Source organism: Malus sylvestris, chromosome 12 (assembly GCF_916048215.2).
Source record: "Malus sylvestris chromosome 12, drMalSylv7.2, whole genome shotgun sequence".
NCBI classification, from domain to species: Eukaryota; Viridiplantae; Streptophyta; class Magnoliopsida; order Rosales; family Rosaceae; genus Malus; species Malus sylvestris.
This window is the reverse complement of record NC_062271.1, coordinates 5130680-5150097: the sequence shown is the minus strand read 5'-3', so window position 1 is coordinate 5150097 and position 19418 is coordinate 5130680. Positions and strand designations below refer to the sequence as shown.

At 40.1% G+C, this 19418-nt stretch overlaps 1 protein-coding gene across 1 annotated transcript; it reads left to right on the top strand.

Moving 5' to 3' along the window:
• Positions 1-5090: 5090 nt before the first annotated feature.
• LOC126594362 (MATH domain and coiled-coil domain-containing protein At3g58250-like) lies at positions 5091-6904 on the top strand. The gene is made up of 3 exons (XM_050260653.1): positions 5091-5690; positions 5797-5954; positions 6064-6904. The coding sequence occupies exons 1-3, from the start codon at positions 5602-5604 to the stop codon at positions 6810-6812; spliced, it is 996 nt and encodes a 331-aa protein (XP_050116610.1). The 5' UTR covers positions 5091-5601; the 3' UTR covers positions 6813-6904.
• The last annotated feature ends 12514 nt before the right edge of the window (positions 6905-19418 follow it).

The window sequence follows — 19418 nt, the reverse complement described above, 5'->3', positions numbered from 1 at the left end:
TTTAGGTTAGGAAAGGGTTTAGGCTCGGGCTTGTAGCAAGCCGAATGCCCAATGTTTGGTCATGGCCCGAAGGGCCTGGGTTTCTGGGCTGTGGGTTTCCAAATTCAAGGGAAGAAAAAGGCTGGATTTTGGCCTGAATTTCCTGAGCTTCGATGAAACTCAAAACTCAACCAAAACATGTCATTCCATATACCAAAATGAAGCCCAAAGAATAAGGAATCAAACCATGCCTTTGGTGCCCACAAATATGGTCGGAAAAAAGGCTCGAAGCTAGTGGACATTCGTCGGAAAATATGGAGAATGCTTCCTGAGTAGTTTTCTACATTCAAACGTTCCAAACTTCTTAAAAACAACCCAATCTAACTTATAACAACAACTAAAGAGGTCTAGGGTGCTTACCATGGTCGGAGGTTCAAGAAACTCGTCGGAGGTTACAAGCACAGTGATCGTGCTACTGTGCTGAGAGGCAAAGAGGGTGAGGTCGAAGAGGTGAGGGAGAGAAGTGAGAATCCAGTGTGGTGAGGTCACCTGAGTGAGAGCCACGGTAATGGTGAAAGTTGTTGTATGCATGCGTGCGTGGGTGTTGAGCACAGACAGAAGGAGAGAGTGCAGAAAGAGTTGAGAGAATAAAGGTGAGAGAGAGAACTGGATGAGAGTAGAGAGGAGATAGGCCGGGGGACACAAAAACAAGGTGGCCCCCACGTGGCTCACCAACCAATCCCATAAAATAATTTAAAAAGAACCAAAAGTATTCTAAACTTGGTGAAATTACAAAGATGCCATTTTCGTTTGTAAATCTCGAGACGGGCTGTCACATGACACCTATTCAAGATGTACACTGCTGTGTTGATAGCTTCAGCCCAAAATTCAAATGGAACTCTCTTTTCATCAACATGCACCTTGCCATTTCTACTATGGTTATGTTCTTCCTCTCAACTACACCATTTTGCTATGGTGTATAGACGATTGTAAATTGTCTTTCCATGCCCATTTCTTCACATCACTGAATTCAATATATGTGTACTCCCATCCTCTATCACTTTTCAACCTTTTGAACTGATATCCACTTTGTAACTCAGCAGTGGCCTTAAACTTCTTAAATACTCCAAACACTTATAACTTGTATCTCAAGAAATAGACCCAACACATTCTTATGCAATCATCTATAAAGGTAAGATAATACCTATTCCTAGCCTTTATAGGAGTTTGCATAGGTCCATAAATGTCTGAATGAACAAGTTCTAGAGGAAGAGATGCCATCCACGATGCTTTATTTGGAAATGCATATCTACAATGCTTCCTAAGAGCACATCCTTTCAATATCTCATATGTTAGTTTGATTTCAGGCAATCCCAGCACCATATCTTGCTCTTTGAGTTGTCTCAGACTACTCGTATTCAAGTGTCCAAGTCTTATGTGCCATATTAAGGATGACTGACTCGCATTAGCTTTTAAAGTGATGTGCATCTCATGTTGAAGTTTCAAGGGAAAAATCATATTTCCTTTCATTGGTATCTTGGCTACCAAGTTTGACAGTGAGCAATCATCATATATCTCAGCATTTGTACCACCAAACACCAAAAAGTAGCCATGTTCCATCATTTTCCCTACACTGAGCAAATTTTCTTTTAACCCTGGAACCAACATCACTTCTTTAATATATCTTCTTCCCATCTAGGTTTTAATTACCAAGCTTCCTTTGCCTGTGACATCAATAAGCTGACCAATGCCTATTTCAACTTTAGCAATCACTTTTCTATCAATATCAACCAACAAATCCTCCCTTTCAGTCATGTGGTTGCTGCATCCACTATCCACATACCATATGTCTTCACATCTTTTCACAGTGGCATTGTTGCAAGCATAAAACATTGTAGGAATGTCATTAACTTGATTAACGAAGTTTACATGCTTCTGATTCTTACCTGGATAATCCTTAGCATTATGCCCCAACTTATTGCAGTTATGACATCTAGGCTTATCCTTGAACCAACACTCACCAAAATGCAATTTATCACAGTGTATACAAGGATTCTTTGCTCCCTCAGTAGTGCTAGCAACTTTTCCAGCTTGATTTGCAGGCCTATTATCCCACTTCTTGCCTTTTGACTTCTAGTTTTTCTGTGGCTTGAAATTTTTGTTTCCATTGTACTTACTTTGTTCTATATTAAGATTAGCAAATGCCTTCTCAGTTTGAATCTCAACATGCCTATCAATCCTTTGTTCATACCCTTTTAGGATAGCAACAACATCTTGAGCATCAACAGTCTCTAGATCCTTAGTGTTCTCAATCACAATGACAATACTATCATAAGATTTAGGTAAACTTATCAGCAATTTTTGAACTATTCTTTAATTACTAATATCTTCACCATAGCTCCTCATTTGACTAATTAAATCAAACAATCTAACTAGATATGCAGAGAAAGCTTCATTTTCACCCATTCTAGTATATTCAAAATCTTGGCATAAGCCTTGAAGTTTCACAGCTCTCACCTGTTTATCTCCCACAAATTCTTGATTCAAGACATTCCAAGCAGAGTTTGCAGCATCTTGGATGGTGATTCTCGAAAAAATCTGATCAGAAACCGCCCCTTGGATGATTCCAAGTGCCTTTGCATCTTTGATGATGTTCTCCTTCAATGGCTTGTCCTCCGCTACGGTGAGTTCCTCCTCTTTCTTCGCCGGAGTATCAAAGCCCTTCTCGACTATATCCCAAAGTTCATGGGATTGAAATATCGTCTTCATTAGAATCTGCCAGAAATCGAAGTTGTCTTCATTGAACACTGGTGCTCAAAGATCTGCACCACTTGATCCAACCATATGAGACTCGATATCAAGGTCATTGAGATTTTTTCTTTTGAATTTCCTTTAGCAACAAAGCTCAATGATCGGATGGAGTTCTTCGCTGCCAAAGTCACAGATTTATGCCCAGTTGCAGATGATGCAACCTGGCTCTAAGGCCATGTTAGATTATATGTTTTGTACTATGATTCAAATTCAATGTGTTTATGTAAGGATTTCTGAGAATTGCAAAAGAGTATTCACAGTGATGAGAGCAAAACTAATTTCATTGATTCTCACCTTCTCTCTACAAGTGCAATCGGAATATGACTGTTGCAACAGAAAAGGAATAATTCCACTCTCTTCTAACAGAAAGAAATGATCTCAGCCCTCCATGTCATCTATCGTATGAGATAGTTACATATGTCACATAATATCACTTACTCTAACTTAATCTAGAGCATCCATTTGGAATATGATCCAAGAGCTCTCATTAAAACAAACAAAATGGCTAAAGCTATTTTTGCTAATATACTTACACATTAACGGACTCAGCAGAGCCAATGGCAAATAAAAAAACTGCAGTACATGAAATGGAGCTTATTAAACAAAGGTTCGCAGATAGCTCTTGTTCACTGTTCCTTGTACATTTCAAATAGCAACTACAAAATTTCGGCGAACCTTTTCTTCTTCGACATCCATGGCGCTCATACGTTTTTTTGCTTTGTTTTTCTTTATGTTGTTATTACACCAAATTATCGTTTTCATGTCCTATAAAATGAATTTTTTCGGAGAGGAAAAAGGGAAGATTCCTTCCTTTCAATTTCAAAGAGCCGAAAGCATAAGAAAAAGCAAAGAGAAATACTATTTTATTTATTGGGTGTGTCAGAAGAACATCATGGAAAGTGAAAAGTATGTTTTGTTTTTCCTTTTTTGACTTTAAAAAACGGTGAAAAAATATGGCTGGACATTACAAAAAAAAAACAAAAAAAAAACAAACCAATGAACCGCTCGAATGGCAACTGCAGTTTAGATTGGTTTGATTTTTATTTTTTTATTTTCGGTGATTAAATTGAACTGCGTCAATCTTAATCAGTTCGGCAATTGGTTCTCACAATTTTTAGGGTGAGGTTAACTGAACCGACTGCATGTATTTAATTTAATTTTTTAATCATAATTAATACGTGTAGTAATATAAATGGTTAATTATTTACGAGATTACCGTGTTTTCACCACATGAAAACAAAACCTGATTAGTTTAAGAGTCCTTTTGGAGAAGAACGGGGGGACCATTTGGAGAAGGCAGTAGTAGCTGCTTTGGTGCTCTCTCCTTGGGCTGCTTTATTTGTGCTTTTTTTTTAGCAATCAGTTATATTGGTACTACGTTTTATAGATTTTGGGAGAGAATATTTCTTATGTATTTTCGTCTTCACATAAATTGAGAATAGACTCAAACCAACTTGCCACTGTCGGTTAACGAGCCTGATCGGTTTTAGATCTAACTTGGTCAGTTTCAATTTGCAATTTTAGCCCAACCGACTACGTCGGTTTGGTTTCGATTTTGGCCCAAAACCAACCAAATCAACCCACGCCCAACCCCATGAAACAGAAGAAATAATAATGTGTGAAGAAACACCGAAAGGAGTGGACCCCATTTGCAATTCGTAAAAAGAATGAGAATAAGGAAATAATGATTAAGAGGGGAGATAATCCTCTCTCTCTCTCTCTCTCTCCATCCTGAGCGGTGGAAAAAAGGAAGTAGGAAGATGAAGCCTCCATATGTCCACGGAGGGATGGGATCCGCCAGCAACAAAGGAAAAGAAAAATGGAAGCGTGTCATCTCTTGGGGAAAAGGATCCAGCGAGGATCTTTTTATGGGGATTCTAGGGATTTCTGTGATCGTGATCGTTCATCAGACATCATGCGGTTATAAATTATTTCAAAATTTAAAATTTAAAATTAAATATAAATAATACCTTACTAAAACTAATCGCACGATGTACGATGAACGATCACGATCACATGATCCTTAGGATCCCTAGGAAGAGGTTCGGTGAGGATCCTTTTCCATCTCCTTGCTGCTCTAAAGGACCCCTTTGTATTAAAAAAGAATGGCAGATCACTTTAGACCATCTCCAAAGATGATTATTAAAATATAAAATTTAAATTTAATAACTTACGTGGTAATTTTATATTTTTAAAGTTTTGCTCTCCATACAATATGCAAATTTTAAACATAAAATAAATTGAATGAACAAGAAGAAATCGAAGTATTATAAAACAAATTTAAAAAAAGAATCCACAGATTAAGTTGAAGAAAGAACGAGAAGAGATCGAAGTATTATGAAACGTTATATGTTAGACACAAGCACAACCTTGTGGTTTTACATTAATTCACTGTTTCGATTGCTTATACTTTGTTCATGGCGTAGTTTTTAAGCTTTATGTGTTGCATAGTTGATCTCCAAATTTTTCTTGTGTGTTTCTGTTTAAAGTGCAAGTGAGTGCATTTCATAAGGGCCAATTTGATTACGATTTTGTGTTTAGTTTTTTTATATATTTTTGTGTTAGAAATAGAGGAAAAATTTATGGGAGAAATGAGGGATATATAAGTGATAGGGAAGAATGGTGTGAAGGAAACGCACACAGAATGAATATATTTTTGAGGCTTTATATCTTGCACTAGTTCTTAAAATTTTGATTCTTTGAGTTTTGTTGTATGTTTTGATATTTGTGATATTTGATCTTTTGGTAGTAGTTCAAGTCGACCCTTTCTAGCAGTACAGTTAATTGTCACAGCTTTATGGATCTCCAGCCATGAAATTCACTTGGACAATCGAAAACTTTACTAGGCTGAACACCAAGAAACTCTACTCTGATATCTTCCTCGCCGAGGATTATAAATGGTATGTTTACCATTTCAACCACATGTTAAAAGCTGAAATTTCCTGTGTTTGTTCTTTTTATCTTGGTGACTGGATTCTGATCAATTGCTTTGGTTTGTCTGATCAGGCGGGTACTAATATTTCCCAAGGGAAACGATGTAGACTTCTTGTCCGCGTATTTAGATGTGGCGGATTCTGAGTCATTGCCATATGGGTGGAGTAGAATTGCGGATTTCAGCTTGACTGTAGTTAATCAGATTCACAGAAAGGATTCAATGAGAGAGAGTATATTATTCTTTCCTTCTTTGTTATTCTCTTCGGTTCAAATGTCTCTTAGCTTTTTTTTTTTATTGATTCCTTACTATGATTTTTTTTTTTTTTTTTTTTTTTGCAGCCGGACAAGAGAAAGTGACTGGGGGATTCACACGTTTAATATCTCTTGCTGTGCTTTGTGACCCATGCTGGGGTTTTCTGCTGAATGATATAGTCGTAATTGAAGCCGAGGTTGCTGACAACCTTACTTTGAAAAGGTTGTCTGCTGCTGAGGAACTACTGAAATCCACTTTGGCCAGTGCACCATCGGCCGAGGCTTTGGCTGCGTTAGACACTGTGAGCCTCTATTCTAGAAGCAGCCTAGCCACTCTCTGCTCAGATGCGGCTTACGAGGAGTTCACTTCCGCCCTGAAACTCCTCACTGAACAAGGGATGATCCCCTTGAGTATCACTTCCATGCTTAAGAATCTTCTCGAGTCATTGGAGAGAGAAATCCCGAAGTATGTGGCTGCAGAAAAAGAACTTACCCCAGCCGAGGAGTTTGTAGCCCAGTTCGAAGTGATGAAGGTTCAATTGGGACGGGCCATGCAGACATGTGAAGAGAAAAAAGACATTGTTGCCAATTACGATGCCAAGATTGCTGAACTCGAAGCTGAACTGGCTCGGGCCAAGGGAAAGCGAGCTGGGGCAATGGCAAATCTGAAAACTGCAGTGGATGAAATGGAGCCTCTTAAGCAAAGTTTCACGGATAGCTCTTCTAAATCCGAAAGCTTCTATGTCAAGCAGGCTACATTGACTGCACAAAAGGGTGTCCCTGCTGGAATTTGGGTCGTCATACAAGATGTACTGAAGAAGTACTTCAAATTTTAGTAACTTTTTCTTCTGTGAATAGCCATTCTTGGCTTGAAAGTTCGGATGTTCATAAAAGGAAATGATACATTAAACTTAGTTCATTGCTTTAATCCAAACATTTCGTTTTTCAGCAGCAGCTACACTTTGACATAAATAAAGCATACAAAATTTAAATTTTGTGAAAATCATTGGGTTTGTTGTTGAATTATGAAAGAGACAGGCCAACGGTCTACTTCCAACAACATCGATATTGTCCCTAACTTGGTAATTACAACCTACACAATACGTCAGGTGTCACGTTTTATTACTAAGGGCATGGGTGTTAGTTAGAACTTAGAGTGGGGTTGGGATACTTAAACTATTACTTATCTTTTTCCACAGCCGATTTGGGTTTCAACACGCCCCCTCACGTGGGACCCAATTAATGGGTCACACGTGGAAGATCCACAATTCAGCAACCACATGGAGTCAATGGGACTCACCCTAGAAAATAAAGAAGAAAATATTTTAGGATTTGATTTAATTAGTGATTTTATATTATTTGATTAGAATTTTGATATGATTTGATTTGGTCTAGGTTTCCTTGTCTTGTAGACAAAGGATTTTTTTTATTTATTTCCTAGTATTGCTCATTTGCAATCTTATAAATACCTCCATATGAAGAAGAATAAAGTATCGAAATTGTATTTGAGAATTGTGAGATTGTAGAGAACTCTAAATTTATCATAAACCCTTTATTTTCAACTTGGTATCGGAGTAGAGTTTGATTTTTTGTTGAACTTTGCTATGAGCACTTCCATGTGGGCACACAAAGCTAATTTTCTCGTTCACCCACATGCCATGAACTTGAGGTGAAGATTGTTTACGATTGTTAGAAGAAGATAAATTTCCGCTGCCATGAAGAAGAATAAAGAGAAGAAAAGTGTGTGATTTCAATGCCTTGGAGGAAAGAGATTAGAAGAAGAAAAAAGTTTTGTCAAGGTAGGATACATTTCCAATCATGAAAGATTTTGGGTTTTGTTTTATTTATTTATTTTTTTAATTTAGTTTAGTTATGAGTTTGAGGAAGAAAATAAAGAAAAAAAAAACAAGAAGAATGAAAAAAGAATTACAGGAAAAAAATATTTGGTGGTTGGGGCTTTCAAAAAGAGGCGTTACTTTCAGTTGAGCTTTCAAAAAGATTAGCATTTGTTTCAACTGGGCTTTCAAAGAGAGGCATTGATTCCAACATATCAAGAGATTTATATATCAGGCTTTCAAAAAAAAAGACGTTAGTTCCAATTGGGCTTTCGAAAAAAATAGCGTTAGTTCCAGTTGGGTTTTCGAAAAGAGACGTTAGTTCCGAGGATTATGATGTGCTCATCGGGCTTTTGAAAAGAGACGTTTGTTCTAATTAGTCTTTCGAAAAGATTGGCGCTAGTTCCAAATGGGCATTTGAAAATAGGTGTCAGTTCTGACGGATTGTGATTTGCTGAGTTTTCGGAAAGATTGGCGTTAGTTACAACATGTCAATGAAGATTTCCTCCTCGGAAAACTCATGATTTCACATCATGCGGTTGAGGGGTGATGGAAAATAAAGAGGAAAATATTTTAGGATTTGATTTAATTAGGGTTTTCATATAATTTGATTTGGTCTAGGTTTCCTTGTCTTGTAGACAAATCATTGTTTTGATTTAGTTCTTAGTATTGCTCATTTGTAATCTTATAAATACCTCATTATGGAGAAGAATAAAGTATCAAAGTTGTATTTGAGAATTGTGAGATTATAGAGAACTCTAAATTTATCCTAAACACTTTATTTTCAACTTTTGTATCATCTCTTTCTTCTTGGAGGTGACGATTTTAACAGGGTACAACAACAACAACAACAACAACAACAACAAAGCCTTTTCCCACTAAGTGGGGTCGGCTATATGAATCCTAGAACGCCATTGCGCTCGGTTTTGTGTCATGTCCTCCGTTAGATCCAAGTACTCTAAGTCTTTTCTTAGAGTCTCTTCCAAAGTTTTCCTAGGTCTTCCTCTACCCCTTCGGCCCTGAACCTCTGTCCCGTAGTCACATCTTCGAACCGGAGCGTCAGTCGGCCTTCTTTGCACATGTCCAAATCACCAGAGCCGATTTTCTCTCATCTTTCCTACAATTCGGCTACTCCTACTTTACCTCGGATATCCTCATTCCCAATCTTATCCTTTCTCGTGTGCCCACACATCCCACGAAGCATCCTCATCTCCGCTACACCCATTTGGTGTACGTGTTGATGCTTCACCACCCAACATTCTCTGCCATACACCATCGCTGGCCTTATTGCCGTCCTATAAAATTTTCCCTTGAGCTTCAGTGGCCTACGACGGTCACACAACACGCCGGATGCACTCTTTCCATCCAGCTCGTATTCTATGGTTGAGATCTCCATCTAATTCTCCGTTCTCTTGCAAGATAGATCCTAGGTAACGAAAACGGTCGCTTTTTGTGATCTTCGCTAGATTGCTCCGGTCATTAGTGTGGATAAGTATATAAATGGATAGAGATAGGAAAGCAAACACAAGATGTACGTGGTTCACCCAGATTGGCTACGTCCACGGAATAGAAGAGTTCTCATTAATTGTGAAGGGTTTACACAAGTACATAGGTTCAAGCTCTCCTTTAGTGAGTACGAGTGAATGATTTAGTACAAATGACATTAGGAAATATTGTGGGAGAATGATCTCGTAATCACGAAACTTCTAAGTATCGGAGAGTGGTGTCGTCTTGACTTGCCTTATCTGTCTCATAGGTAGATGTGGCATCTTCTCTGGAAGTACTCTTCCTCCATCCAGGGGTGGTAACTTTAACTGGTGGAGATGCACAAGGTAATGTATCAATTTCACTTGAAGCTTACTTGTAGTTTCAGGCTTGGTCAAGCGCGATACAAACCATGTAGTAGGAGTCCCCCAAGTCGCCGAGCTAGGGGGTCTGCTGAAAGAGGTGACAGACAAGGTAAGCAATCAGAGCTCCGACTGATTGTTCACCTTCTCCCCATCTTGCAGCAGCATGAAGGATAAAGAGAAGAAAAATGAGAAGAGATGATATGAGATACTTTTGCTTTTGAAGAAGTAACTTTCCACAGGCTTATTCTTGAACTGAGCTGGAGGGTTTTCTGGTTTCCTCCAGAGTATAAGGCCGACTGAAGAATTTGAGGGTCAAAACAAGTCCATCAAATCTAGAGTACGTTCCACCCTGCTGATATGGGATACTTTTGCTTTTGACAGAGTAATGGATGTATCGGCACGTGTGCTGTTACGCTTGTCTCCACATGCTTCCTTGTATCCTTCGCACTTGCCCTATCTGTTCCTCAAGCAGATGCGGAATCTTCCCTGGAAACATAAGATGTTGAAGATGAGTACTCGAGAGCAATGCCAGGTAAGTAATCAGGTAAGGGGTTCCAGGTAGTCAGTTCCTGGCTGGAAGCTTGATTCCAAGTGCTGACTGATTGCTCTCTTTCTCCTTGTCTTGCAGGTAAAAACAAGGCCAAAAGAAAAAACAAGGAAAAAGCATGATATGGGATACTCTTGCTTTTAACCCTGATGATATGAGATATTCTTGCTCTAGTATAGCTTGTTTGCAGAGGTATTATCGGGGGGAAAGAAAGCTGAATATTTCGAAAGGCTTTGTTGGGAGTGCCCTCTCAGATATGATGAAGGGTTGAGCATTTTTGCAGGTCTGCCTGTCCGTTGGGGATGGAGGTCGACATATATAGGAGTCTCCCTAACAACAAGTAGTAATGCTATTCCTTTACCCTGCTTGGTCATAGCACGGTAGTGGGAGCTGCCAGTTTCACATGTTTTAACTCTGTCAGAGCACTTTGAAAAAGAGGTCTGTGGTATCTGGCTCTCGAGATTCGGAGAACAATGCCTCTTCGATTTTTGAGAAAGCAATCATGCTGGGGGTCTGACTCTCGAGATTCGGAGAGCAGTGTCTCTTCGATTTTTGAGGAAGTAATCATGTTGGGAGTCTGGCTCTCGAGATTCAGAGGGCGGTGCCTCTTCGATTTTGGAGCAAGCAATCTTGTTGGGAGTGTTGTCTCGAATGTGAGTAAAGGTTGGACATGTTTGCTAGTCTACCTTGCCACGAAGCACAAAGGTTGACACACAGGGACTTTCCAATTATCCAGCAATGGTACTGTTCCTTTACCCTCTCTTCGATTTTGAGAAAGTAATCATGTTGGGAGTCTGGCTCTCGAGATTCGGAGGACGGTGCCTTTTCGATTTTGGAGCAAGCAATCTTGTTGGGACTGTTTTCTCGAATGTGAGTAAAGGTTGGGCATGTTTGCTAGTCTACCTTGCCACGAAGCACAGAGGTTGACACACAGGGACTTTCCAATTATCCAGCAGTGGTACTGTTCCTTTACCCTTGTGGGTAATAATATGGTAGCTAGACCTTCAAAATTTATGTGTCTAAACTTTGTTAGTGCTGTTTCTTTGCTATTCTTTTACCTTTTTTGGTCAGAGCGATGTAGTGGGAGCTGCAAGCTTCACGTGCTCAACTTTGGCAGAGAACTTTGGCAAAGTGATCTGTGGTACCCATGAGTTATTGTTGCGTGTGGGAAGTGGGTGATTGAACAGTAAGATTCATGTGCTTTCTACTTCACCAGAAGTCTTCGACAGAATGCCCATAATTTCTGCAAAGCTGAGTGTGCGTGTGACAGGTGCTGACAAGGCTAGAAAAGTAGGTGCCTCTTCGATTTCTGAGATCGGCCCTCGTGGTCTCTGAGCAGCCCAGCTTTTGAGAAAGCGAGCGTCTCTTCGATTGATTCGGAGAACGGTGCCTCACCGATTTTTGAGAAAGCAATCATGCTGGGGGTCTGGCTCTCGAGATTCGGGGAGCAGTGTCTCTTCGATTTTTGAGAAAGTAATCATGTTGGGAGAGTGGCTCTCGAGATTCGGAGGGCGGTGCCTCTTCGATTTTGGAGCAAGCAATCTTGTTGGGAGTGTTTTCTCGAATGTGAGTAAAGGTTGGGCATGTTTGCTAGTCTACCTTGCCAAAAAGCACAGAGGTTGACACACAGGGACTTTCCAATTATCCAGCAATGGTACTGTTCCTTTACCCTCTCTTCGATTTTTAAGAAAGTAGTCATGTTGGGAGTCTGGCTCTTTAGATTCGGAGGACGGTGCCTCTTCGATTTTGGAGCAAGCAATCTTATTGGGAGTGTTTTCTCGAATGTGAGTAAAGGTTGGGCATGTTTGCTAGTCTACCTTGCCACGAAGCACAGAGGTTGACATACATGGACTTTCCAATTATCCAGCAGTGGTACTGTTCCTTTACCCTTGTGGGTAATAATATGGTAGCTAGACCGTCAAAATTTATGGGTCTAAACTTTGTTAGTGCTGTTTCTTTGCTATTCTTTTACCCTTCTTGGTCAGAGCGATGTAGTGGGAGCTGCAAGCTTCACGTGCTCAACTTTGGCAGAGAACTTTGGCAAAGTTATCTGTGGTACCCATGAGCTATTGTTGCGTGTGGGAAGTGGGTGATTGAACAGTAAGATTCATGTGTTTTCTACTTCCCCAGAAGTCTTTGACAGAATGCCCATAATTTCCGCAAAGCTGAGTGTGCGTGTGACAGGTGCTGACAAGGCTGGAAAAGTAGGTGCCTCTTCGATTTCTGAGATCGGCCCTCGTGGTCTCTAGGGAGCCCAGCTTTTGAGAAAGCGAGCGCCTCTTCGATTTCTGAGATCGGCCTTCGTGGTCTTTGAGCAGCCCAACTTTTGAGAAAGCAAACGGCTCTTCGATTTCTGAGATCAACCCTCGTGATCTCTAAGCAGCCCAACTTTTGAGAAAGCAAACGCCTCTTCGATTTCTGAGCAGGCGCCTCTTTGATTTCTGAAGCTCCGTCGAGTGCAGATTTTTATAGGGGCTGGCATTAAGTTCCAAAGCACACTTGAATCTCCACCAGTAGAAGCTTCATTCTTGCACTTCTAAGATCTTGATTTGTCCGACCTCTTCTCTCTTCAACACCTTTGAAAATGTCTGGCCCCTCCGACCGTCGTTTTGACTTGAACCTTGTTGAAGAGGCAGCCCCGCCTTCTCCAGACAACATATGGCGCCCATCCTTCGTCTCCCCAACTGGTCATCTTACCGTTGGGGATTCCGTGATGAAGAATGATATGACCGCTGCGGTGGTGGCCAGGAACCTTCTCACTCCCAAAGATAACAGACTACTTTCCAAACGGTCTGATGAGTTAGCTGTTAAGGATTCGCTGGCTCTCAGTGTTCAGTGTGCAGGTTCTGTGTCTAATATGGCCCAACGCCTATTTGCTCGAACCCGGCAAGTTGAATCATTGGCGGCTGAAGTGATGAGTCTCAAACAGGAGATTAGAGGGCTCAAGCATGAGAATAAACAGTTGCACCGGCTCGCACATGACTATGCTACAAACATGAAGAGGAAGATTGACCAGATGAAGGAAACTGATGGTCAGGTTTTACTTGATCATCAGAGATTTGTGGGTTTGTTCCAAAGGCATTTATTGCCTTCGTCTTCTGGGGCTGTACCGCGTAATGAAGCTCCAAATGATCAACCTCTGATGCCTCCTCCTTCTAGGGTTCTGTCCAGTACTGAGGCTCCAAATGATCCCCCTCCGGTGCCTTCTCTTTCTGGGGCTCTACCGACTGCTGAGACTTCTCCTAAGCAACCTTTGTGAAGGCTCCCTCTTGTGTGTTTATTTTGACTCATGTATATGTACATATTTGTAGCTTATCGGGGATATCAATAAATAAGCTTTCCTTCATTTCAACGTATTGTGTTAAATACACCAAAGCCTTCTTCGCTAAGTTCTTTGAATTTTTTTTTTTGTTGAAGCTTGTATGTTGAATCTTTCTGAGTGGAGCATGTAGGTTGGGGTAGTGTTCCCTTAATTTCCCGAGTGAGGAAAACTTCTTGGTTGGAGACTTGGAAAATCCAAGTCACTGAGTGGGATCGGCTATATGAATCTTAGAACGCCATTGTGCTCGATCCTGTGTCATGTCCTTCGTTAGATCCAAGTACTCTAAGTCTTTTCTTAGAGTCTCTTCCAAAGTTTTCCTAGGTCTTCCTCTACCCCTTCGGCCCTGAACCTCTGTCCCATAGTCGCATCTTCTAATCGGAGCGTCAGTAGGCCTTCTTTGCACATGTCCAAACCACCGTAACCGATTTTCTCTCATCTTTCCTTCAATTTCGGCTACTCCTACTTTACCCCGGATATCCTCATTCCTAATCTTATCCTTTCTCGTGTGCCCACACATCCAACGAAGCATCCTCATCTCCGCTACACCCATTTTATGTACGTGTTGATGTTTCACCGCCCAACATTCTGTGCCATACAGCATCGCCGGCCTTATTGCCGTCCTATAAAATTTTCCCTTGAGCTTCAGTGGCATACGGCGGTCACACAACACGCCGGATGCACTCTTCCACTTCATCCATCCAGCTTGTATTCTATGGTTGAGATCTCCATCTAATTCTCCGTTCTTTTGCAAGATAGATCCTAGGTAACGAAAACGGTCGCTCTTTGGTATTTCTTGATCTCCGATCCTCACCCCTAACTCGTTTTGGCCTCCATTTGCACTGAACTTGCACTCCATATATTCTGTCTTTGATCGGCTTAGGCGAAGACCTTTAGATTCCAACACTTTTCTCCAAAGGTTAAGCTTTGCATTTACCCCTTCCTGAGTTTCATCTATCAACACTATATCGTCTGCGAAAAGCATACACCAAGGAATATCATCTTGAATATGTCTTGTTAACTCATCCATTACCAACGCAAAAAGGTAAGGACTTAAGGATGAGCCTTGATGTAATCCTACAGTTATGGGAAAGCTTTCGGTTTGTCCTTCATGAGTTCTTACGGCAGTCTTTGCTCCTTCATACATATCCTTTATAGCTTGGATATATGCTACTCGTACTCCTTTCTTCTCTAAAATCCTCCAAAGAATGTCTCTTGGGACCCTATCATACGCTTTTTCCAAATCTATAAAGACCATGTGTAAATCCTTTTTCCCATCTCTATATCTTTCCATCAATCTTCGTAAGAGATAGATTGCCTCCATGGTTGAGCGCCCTGGCATGAACCCGAATTGGTTGTCCGAAACCCGTGTCTCTTGCCTCAATCTATGCTCAATGACTCTCTCCCAGAGCTTCATTGTATGACTCATTAGCTTAATACCCCTATAGTTCATGCAATTTTGTACGTCGCCCTTATTCTTGTAGATAGGCACCAAAGTGCTCGTTCGCCACTCATTTGGCATCTTCTTCGTTTTCAAAATCCTATTGAAAAGGTCAGTGAGCCATGTTATACCTGTCTCTCCCAAAACTTTCCACACTTCGATTGGTATATCGTCTGGGCCTATTGCTTTTCTATGCTTCATCTTCTTCAAAGCTACAACCACTTCTTCCTTCCGGATTCGACGATAAAAGGAGTAGTTTCTACACTCTTCTGAGTTACTCAACTCCCCTAAAGAAGCACTCCTTTCATGTCCTTCATTGAAAAGATTATGAAAATAACCTCTCCATCTGTCTTTAACCGCGTTCTCTGTAGCAAGAACCTTTCCATCCTCATCCTTGATGCACCTCACTTGGTTTAGGTCCCTTGTCTTCTTTTCCCTTGCTCTAGCTAGTTTATAGATATCCAACTCTCCTTCTTTGGTATCTAGTCGTTTATACATATCGTCGTAAGCCGCTAACTTAGCTTCTCTGACAGCTTTCTTCGCCTCTTGCTTCGCTTTTCTATACCTTTCACCATTTTCATCGGTCCTCTCCTTGTATAAGGCTTTACAACATTCCTTCTTAGCCTTCACCTTTGTTTGTACCTCCTCATTCCACCACCAAGATTCCTTTTGGTGTGGGGCAAAGCCCTTGGACTCTCCTAGTACCTCTTTTGCTACTTTTCGGATACAACTAGCCATGGAATCCCACATTTGGCTAGCTTCCCCCTCTCTATCCCACACACATTGGATGATTACCTTCTCTTTGAAAATAGCTTGTTTTTCTTCTTTTAGATTCCACCATCTAGTTCTTGGGCACTTCCAAGTCTTGTTCTTTTGTCTTACTCTTTTGATTTGTACATCCATCACCAACAAGCGATGTTGATTAGCCACGCTCTCTCCTGGTATAACTTTGCAATCCTTACAAGTTATACGATCCCCTTTCCTCATTAGAAGAAAATCTATTTGTGTTTTTGACGACCCACTCTTGTAGGTGATCACATGTTCTTCTCTCTTCTTAAAGAAGGTGTTGGCTAAGAAGAGATCATATGCCATTGCAAAATCCAAGATAGCTTCCCCATCCTCGTTTCTCTCCCCAAAACCATGGCCACCATGAAAACCTCCATAGTTGCCTGTCTCCCTGCCCACGTGTCCATTTAAATCTCCTCCTATAAATAACTTCTCCGTCTGAGCAATTCCTTGCACCAAGTCTCCAAGATCTTCCCAAAATTTCTCCTTCGAACTCGTATCCAACCCTACTTGAGGTGCGTACGCACTAATCACATTGATAAGTTCTTGTCCTATTACAATCTTGATTGCCATGATTCTATCTCCTACCCTCTTGACATCTACAACATCTTGTACCAAGGTCTTGTCCACGATGATGCCAACACCGTTTCTCGTTCTATTTGTGCCCGAATACCAAAGTTTAAACCCTGAGTTTTCTAGATCCTTTGCCTTACTACCAACCCACTTAGTTTCTTGTAGGCACATAATATTTATCCTTCTCCTCACCATAACTTCCACTACTTCCATAGATTTTCCCGTTAAGGTTCCTATATTCCACGTTCCTAAACGCATTTTGCTCTCTTGAACTCTACCCTTCTGTCCTAGCTTCTTCACCCTCCCCCGTCTAATAGGATCAAAGTACTTCTTTTGTGTGTCCCGGGTAAAGTTGATAGGAGCATATGCTCCCAAACAACTTTGAGTGGAGTCGTTCGAAAAGAAGTTTCTATGGCCCCCTTGCTCATTTAACACTGCATCCGGGTGCCGATGGAGATACAGCGACCCTTGCTCACTTATCACTGTACAACAACACAATTTGAATTTAACACCAAATTAGCGAGTTTGATTGACCATTGCTTGACAATTTGACGTGATACAAATTGTTTTTTTTTTAACAAACGATATTATCTTCACTAATGGCGTGTTTACTAAACCAGAATGGAGGTAGAAGAATGAGAATTGAATTCTTCCCCAACTGATTCCCGCGTTTACTAAATTTTGGGAATGAAAATAAGGAAAACTAATGAAAAGGGTTTGAAAACTTTGAGTTTTAATGATAAGGTCAAAATAAAGGGTAAAGTGAATAGTACCAGGTTTGACTTTTTAATGTAAAAATGTGGTTTTTCGTTAAAATGAACAGTACCGTGGGCTTTTCGTTAAAACTCCCATGAAAATATTCGTGGGCTCCACCCAAAATCAGTAATCAGATTCCTAATATTGTCGGAATCCAATTACTAACTTGGAGGAGGTATTTGAATTCCGAAAGAAGGCCAACTTCCGGAATCAGACTTCTTTACCGAAATTAGTCTGCCCTTTTCATCACGATTCAACCATGAAAAGCACACTCATCCCCACTCCTTAATCAACTCACACCACCGCACCACCTCCTAGACTGCCAAGACCCACCACCAACCGACCCCAACAGTTCTACCAACAAACTCCCGATAGTCGCAGATCCAATTCCAGTTGTGGAGAGACAGATGCAGAGGAGTATATAGATAAAAGCAAACCTTATGATTTGCACACTGAGAATCGAATTGGAAAAATGGCAACTTGACTTACAGTTTGGTTTTTTTTCCCAATTCGATTTCAGACATTTTTACAGATAGCATTGAGCGGCTGACAAGGGGTTGTGAAATCCAAGAATGGTTGCCAACAAGGAGTTCATCGTTTACAACTCGATGACCCGACAGAAGGAGAGTAAAGAACAAGGTCAAGAGATGATGGCAAAAACCAATTGAGAATGCAGAGGGGGGAGAGTAAAGAAGGTTGTGGTGGAAGTGGAACTGTGAAGGTTCCAGAACCTCTCCCGACTCCTGTTATTTTTGTTGTTGGGTTTTTTAACTTTTTTTGTCGAATAAGTTTTTTACTCATGAAAGAGCAAAAAGTGAAAGAAAAAAAAAAGAATTCAAGTTTTATTAAAAATAACAAACACAGGAATCGTTAAAATTTCAAATAATTTTTTTTTCTTACTATTATATATTACATCAAATTTTATTAAAAAAAAAGTATATAAAATATTTGATTTGGGACTAGGGCATTTTAGTAATCATACTAGTTTATATTCCGATTCTGTTAAATTAGTAAACAGCTTTATAGAATTAATATCATTTCTATTCCGATTCCAAAACATTTAAGTAAACTGCTTCAACAGGAATCCGATTCTGAATCCACCTCATTCCAATTCCTCATCAATTCAATTCCCCTCAATTTGATTACGGATTAGTAAACGCGCCATCAGTATGTACATCACAATTCCTACCTTTGAAAGAATTTTCTATTCAAGCATAAACTTGGAGGCACTGCTCCTTGTTCCTTTTGTGATTCATACTTCTCATTGTGTCTGAATTTTTACTTTAGGTCCGACACTGAAGTTTTCAAGTTTATGAACGAATGATGTATGCTCATAACTGTCAATTTCTCTTTCGACATTGGAATGTAAAAAGTTGTTAATGAATATTTCGATAATCATTTTGTTTTCAGTATTGGATAAGGCATTTTAAATGAAGTTATTATTGTAAAAAAAAAAGGGAACTTTAATGAAAAGCACCCGGTACTGTTCACTTTAACGAAAAACCATATTTTTACACTAAAAAGTCAATCATGGTACTATTCACTTTACCCTTTATTTTGTTCTTATCATTAAAACTCAAAATTTTCAAGCCCTTTTCATTAGTTTTCCAAAAAAAAAAGGTTGATGGGCAGTTATAAACATTGGATCTCAAATTTTGAAATGGTTGATTGTCTTTTGGCTGTACATCGGTGTCAACCAGAGCTAATGATGACTCCTTGTGTTTTACAGGATGGACAACTTAGAGGGGTATCATGTCAGCACAGTGCGGAGCTAAAGTCGTTTTTGGAAGTAGAGTTTGGACCGGTAATCCAGTCTTACTATATTCTTGTTATGACCCGTGTTTTGAGGCTTGTTGTAGTTCCAAGTGCTTTATGAAAACCATAATTTCTTATATTTTCTGCTTGTATAAATTCTCCAGAATCTACGTCCCATTCCTCTTCCTGACAAAACCAAGGAAGATATCCTGCTTTTCTTTAAGCTTTATGAACCTGAGAAACAAGAACTGCGGTATGGCTCTTTCTGCTCATAGTTTTCTTATGATTCATCTTTGCTGATTTAAGGTTCTTTTCTGTTTCCAGTTTTGTTGGCAGGCTTTCCCTGAAGAGTTTTTACAAAGCCAGTAGAGATTTTAATAAAGTTCAATCAACTTGCTGGTTTTTCCCTTGATGATGAACTTGAAATTTATGAGGTGTGTTTCACATTAATTTTGTAGCATCAGTTGTGTCTTATATACGTACATTAGGCCAACTCCAACCCATGGCTTAAAACCTATAATTTCCCTTCTATTCCCCCCAATCCATTCCAACCCAAGTTCTAATTTGGACCTAAAACCAA

Bases quoted from the DNA above. Each gene is read 5' to 3' on its own strand.
- LOC126594362 (XM_050260653.1), top strand. From the start codon at position 5,602: ATGAAATTCACTTGGACAATCGAAAACTTTACTAGGCTGAACACCAAG. The intron at 5,691-5,796 runs GTATGTTTACCA...TTGTCTGATCAG, and splicing joins CTCGCCGAGGATTATAAATG to GCGGGTACTAATATTTCCCA. The intron at 5,955-6,063 runs GTATATTATTCT...TTTTTTTTGCAG, and splicing joins AAAGGATTCAATGAGAGAGA to CCGGACAAGAGAAAGTGACT.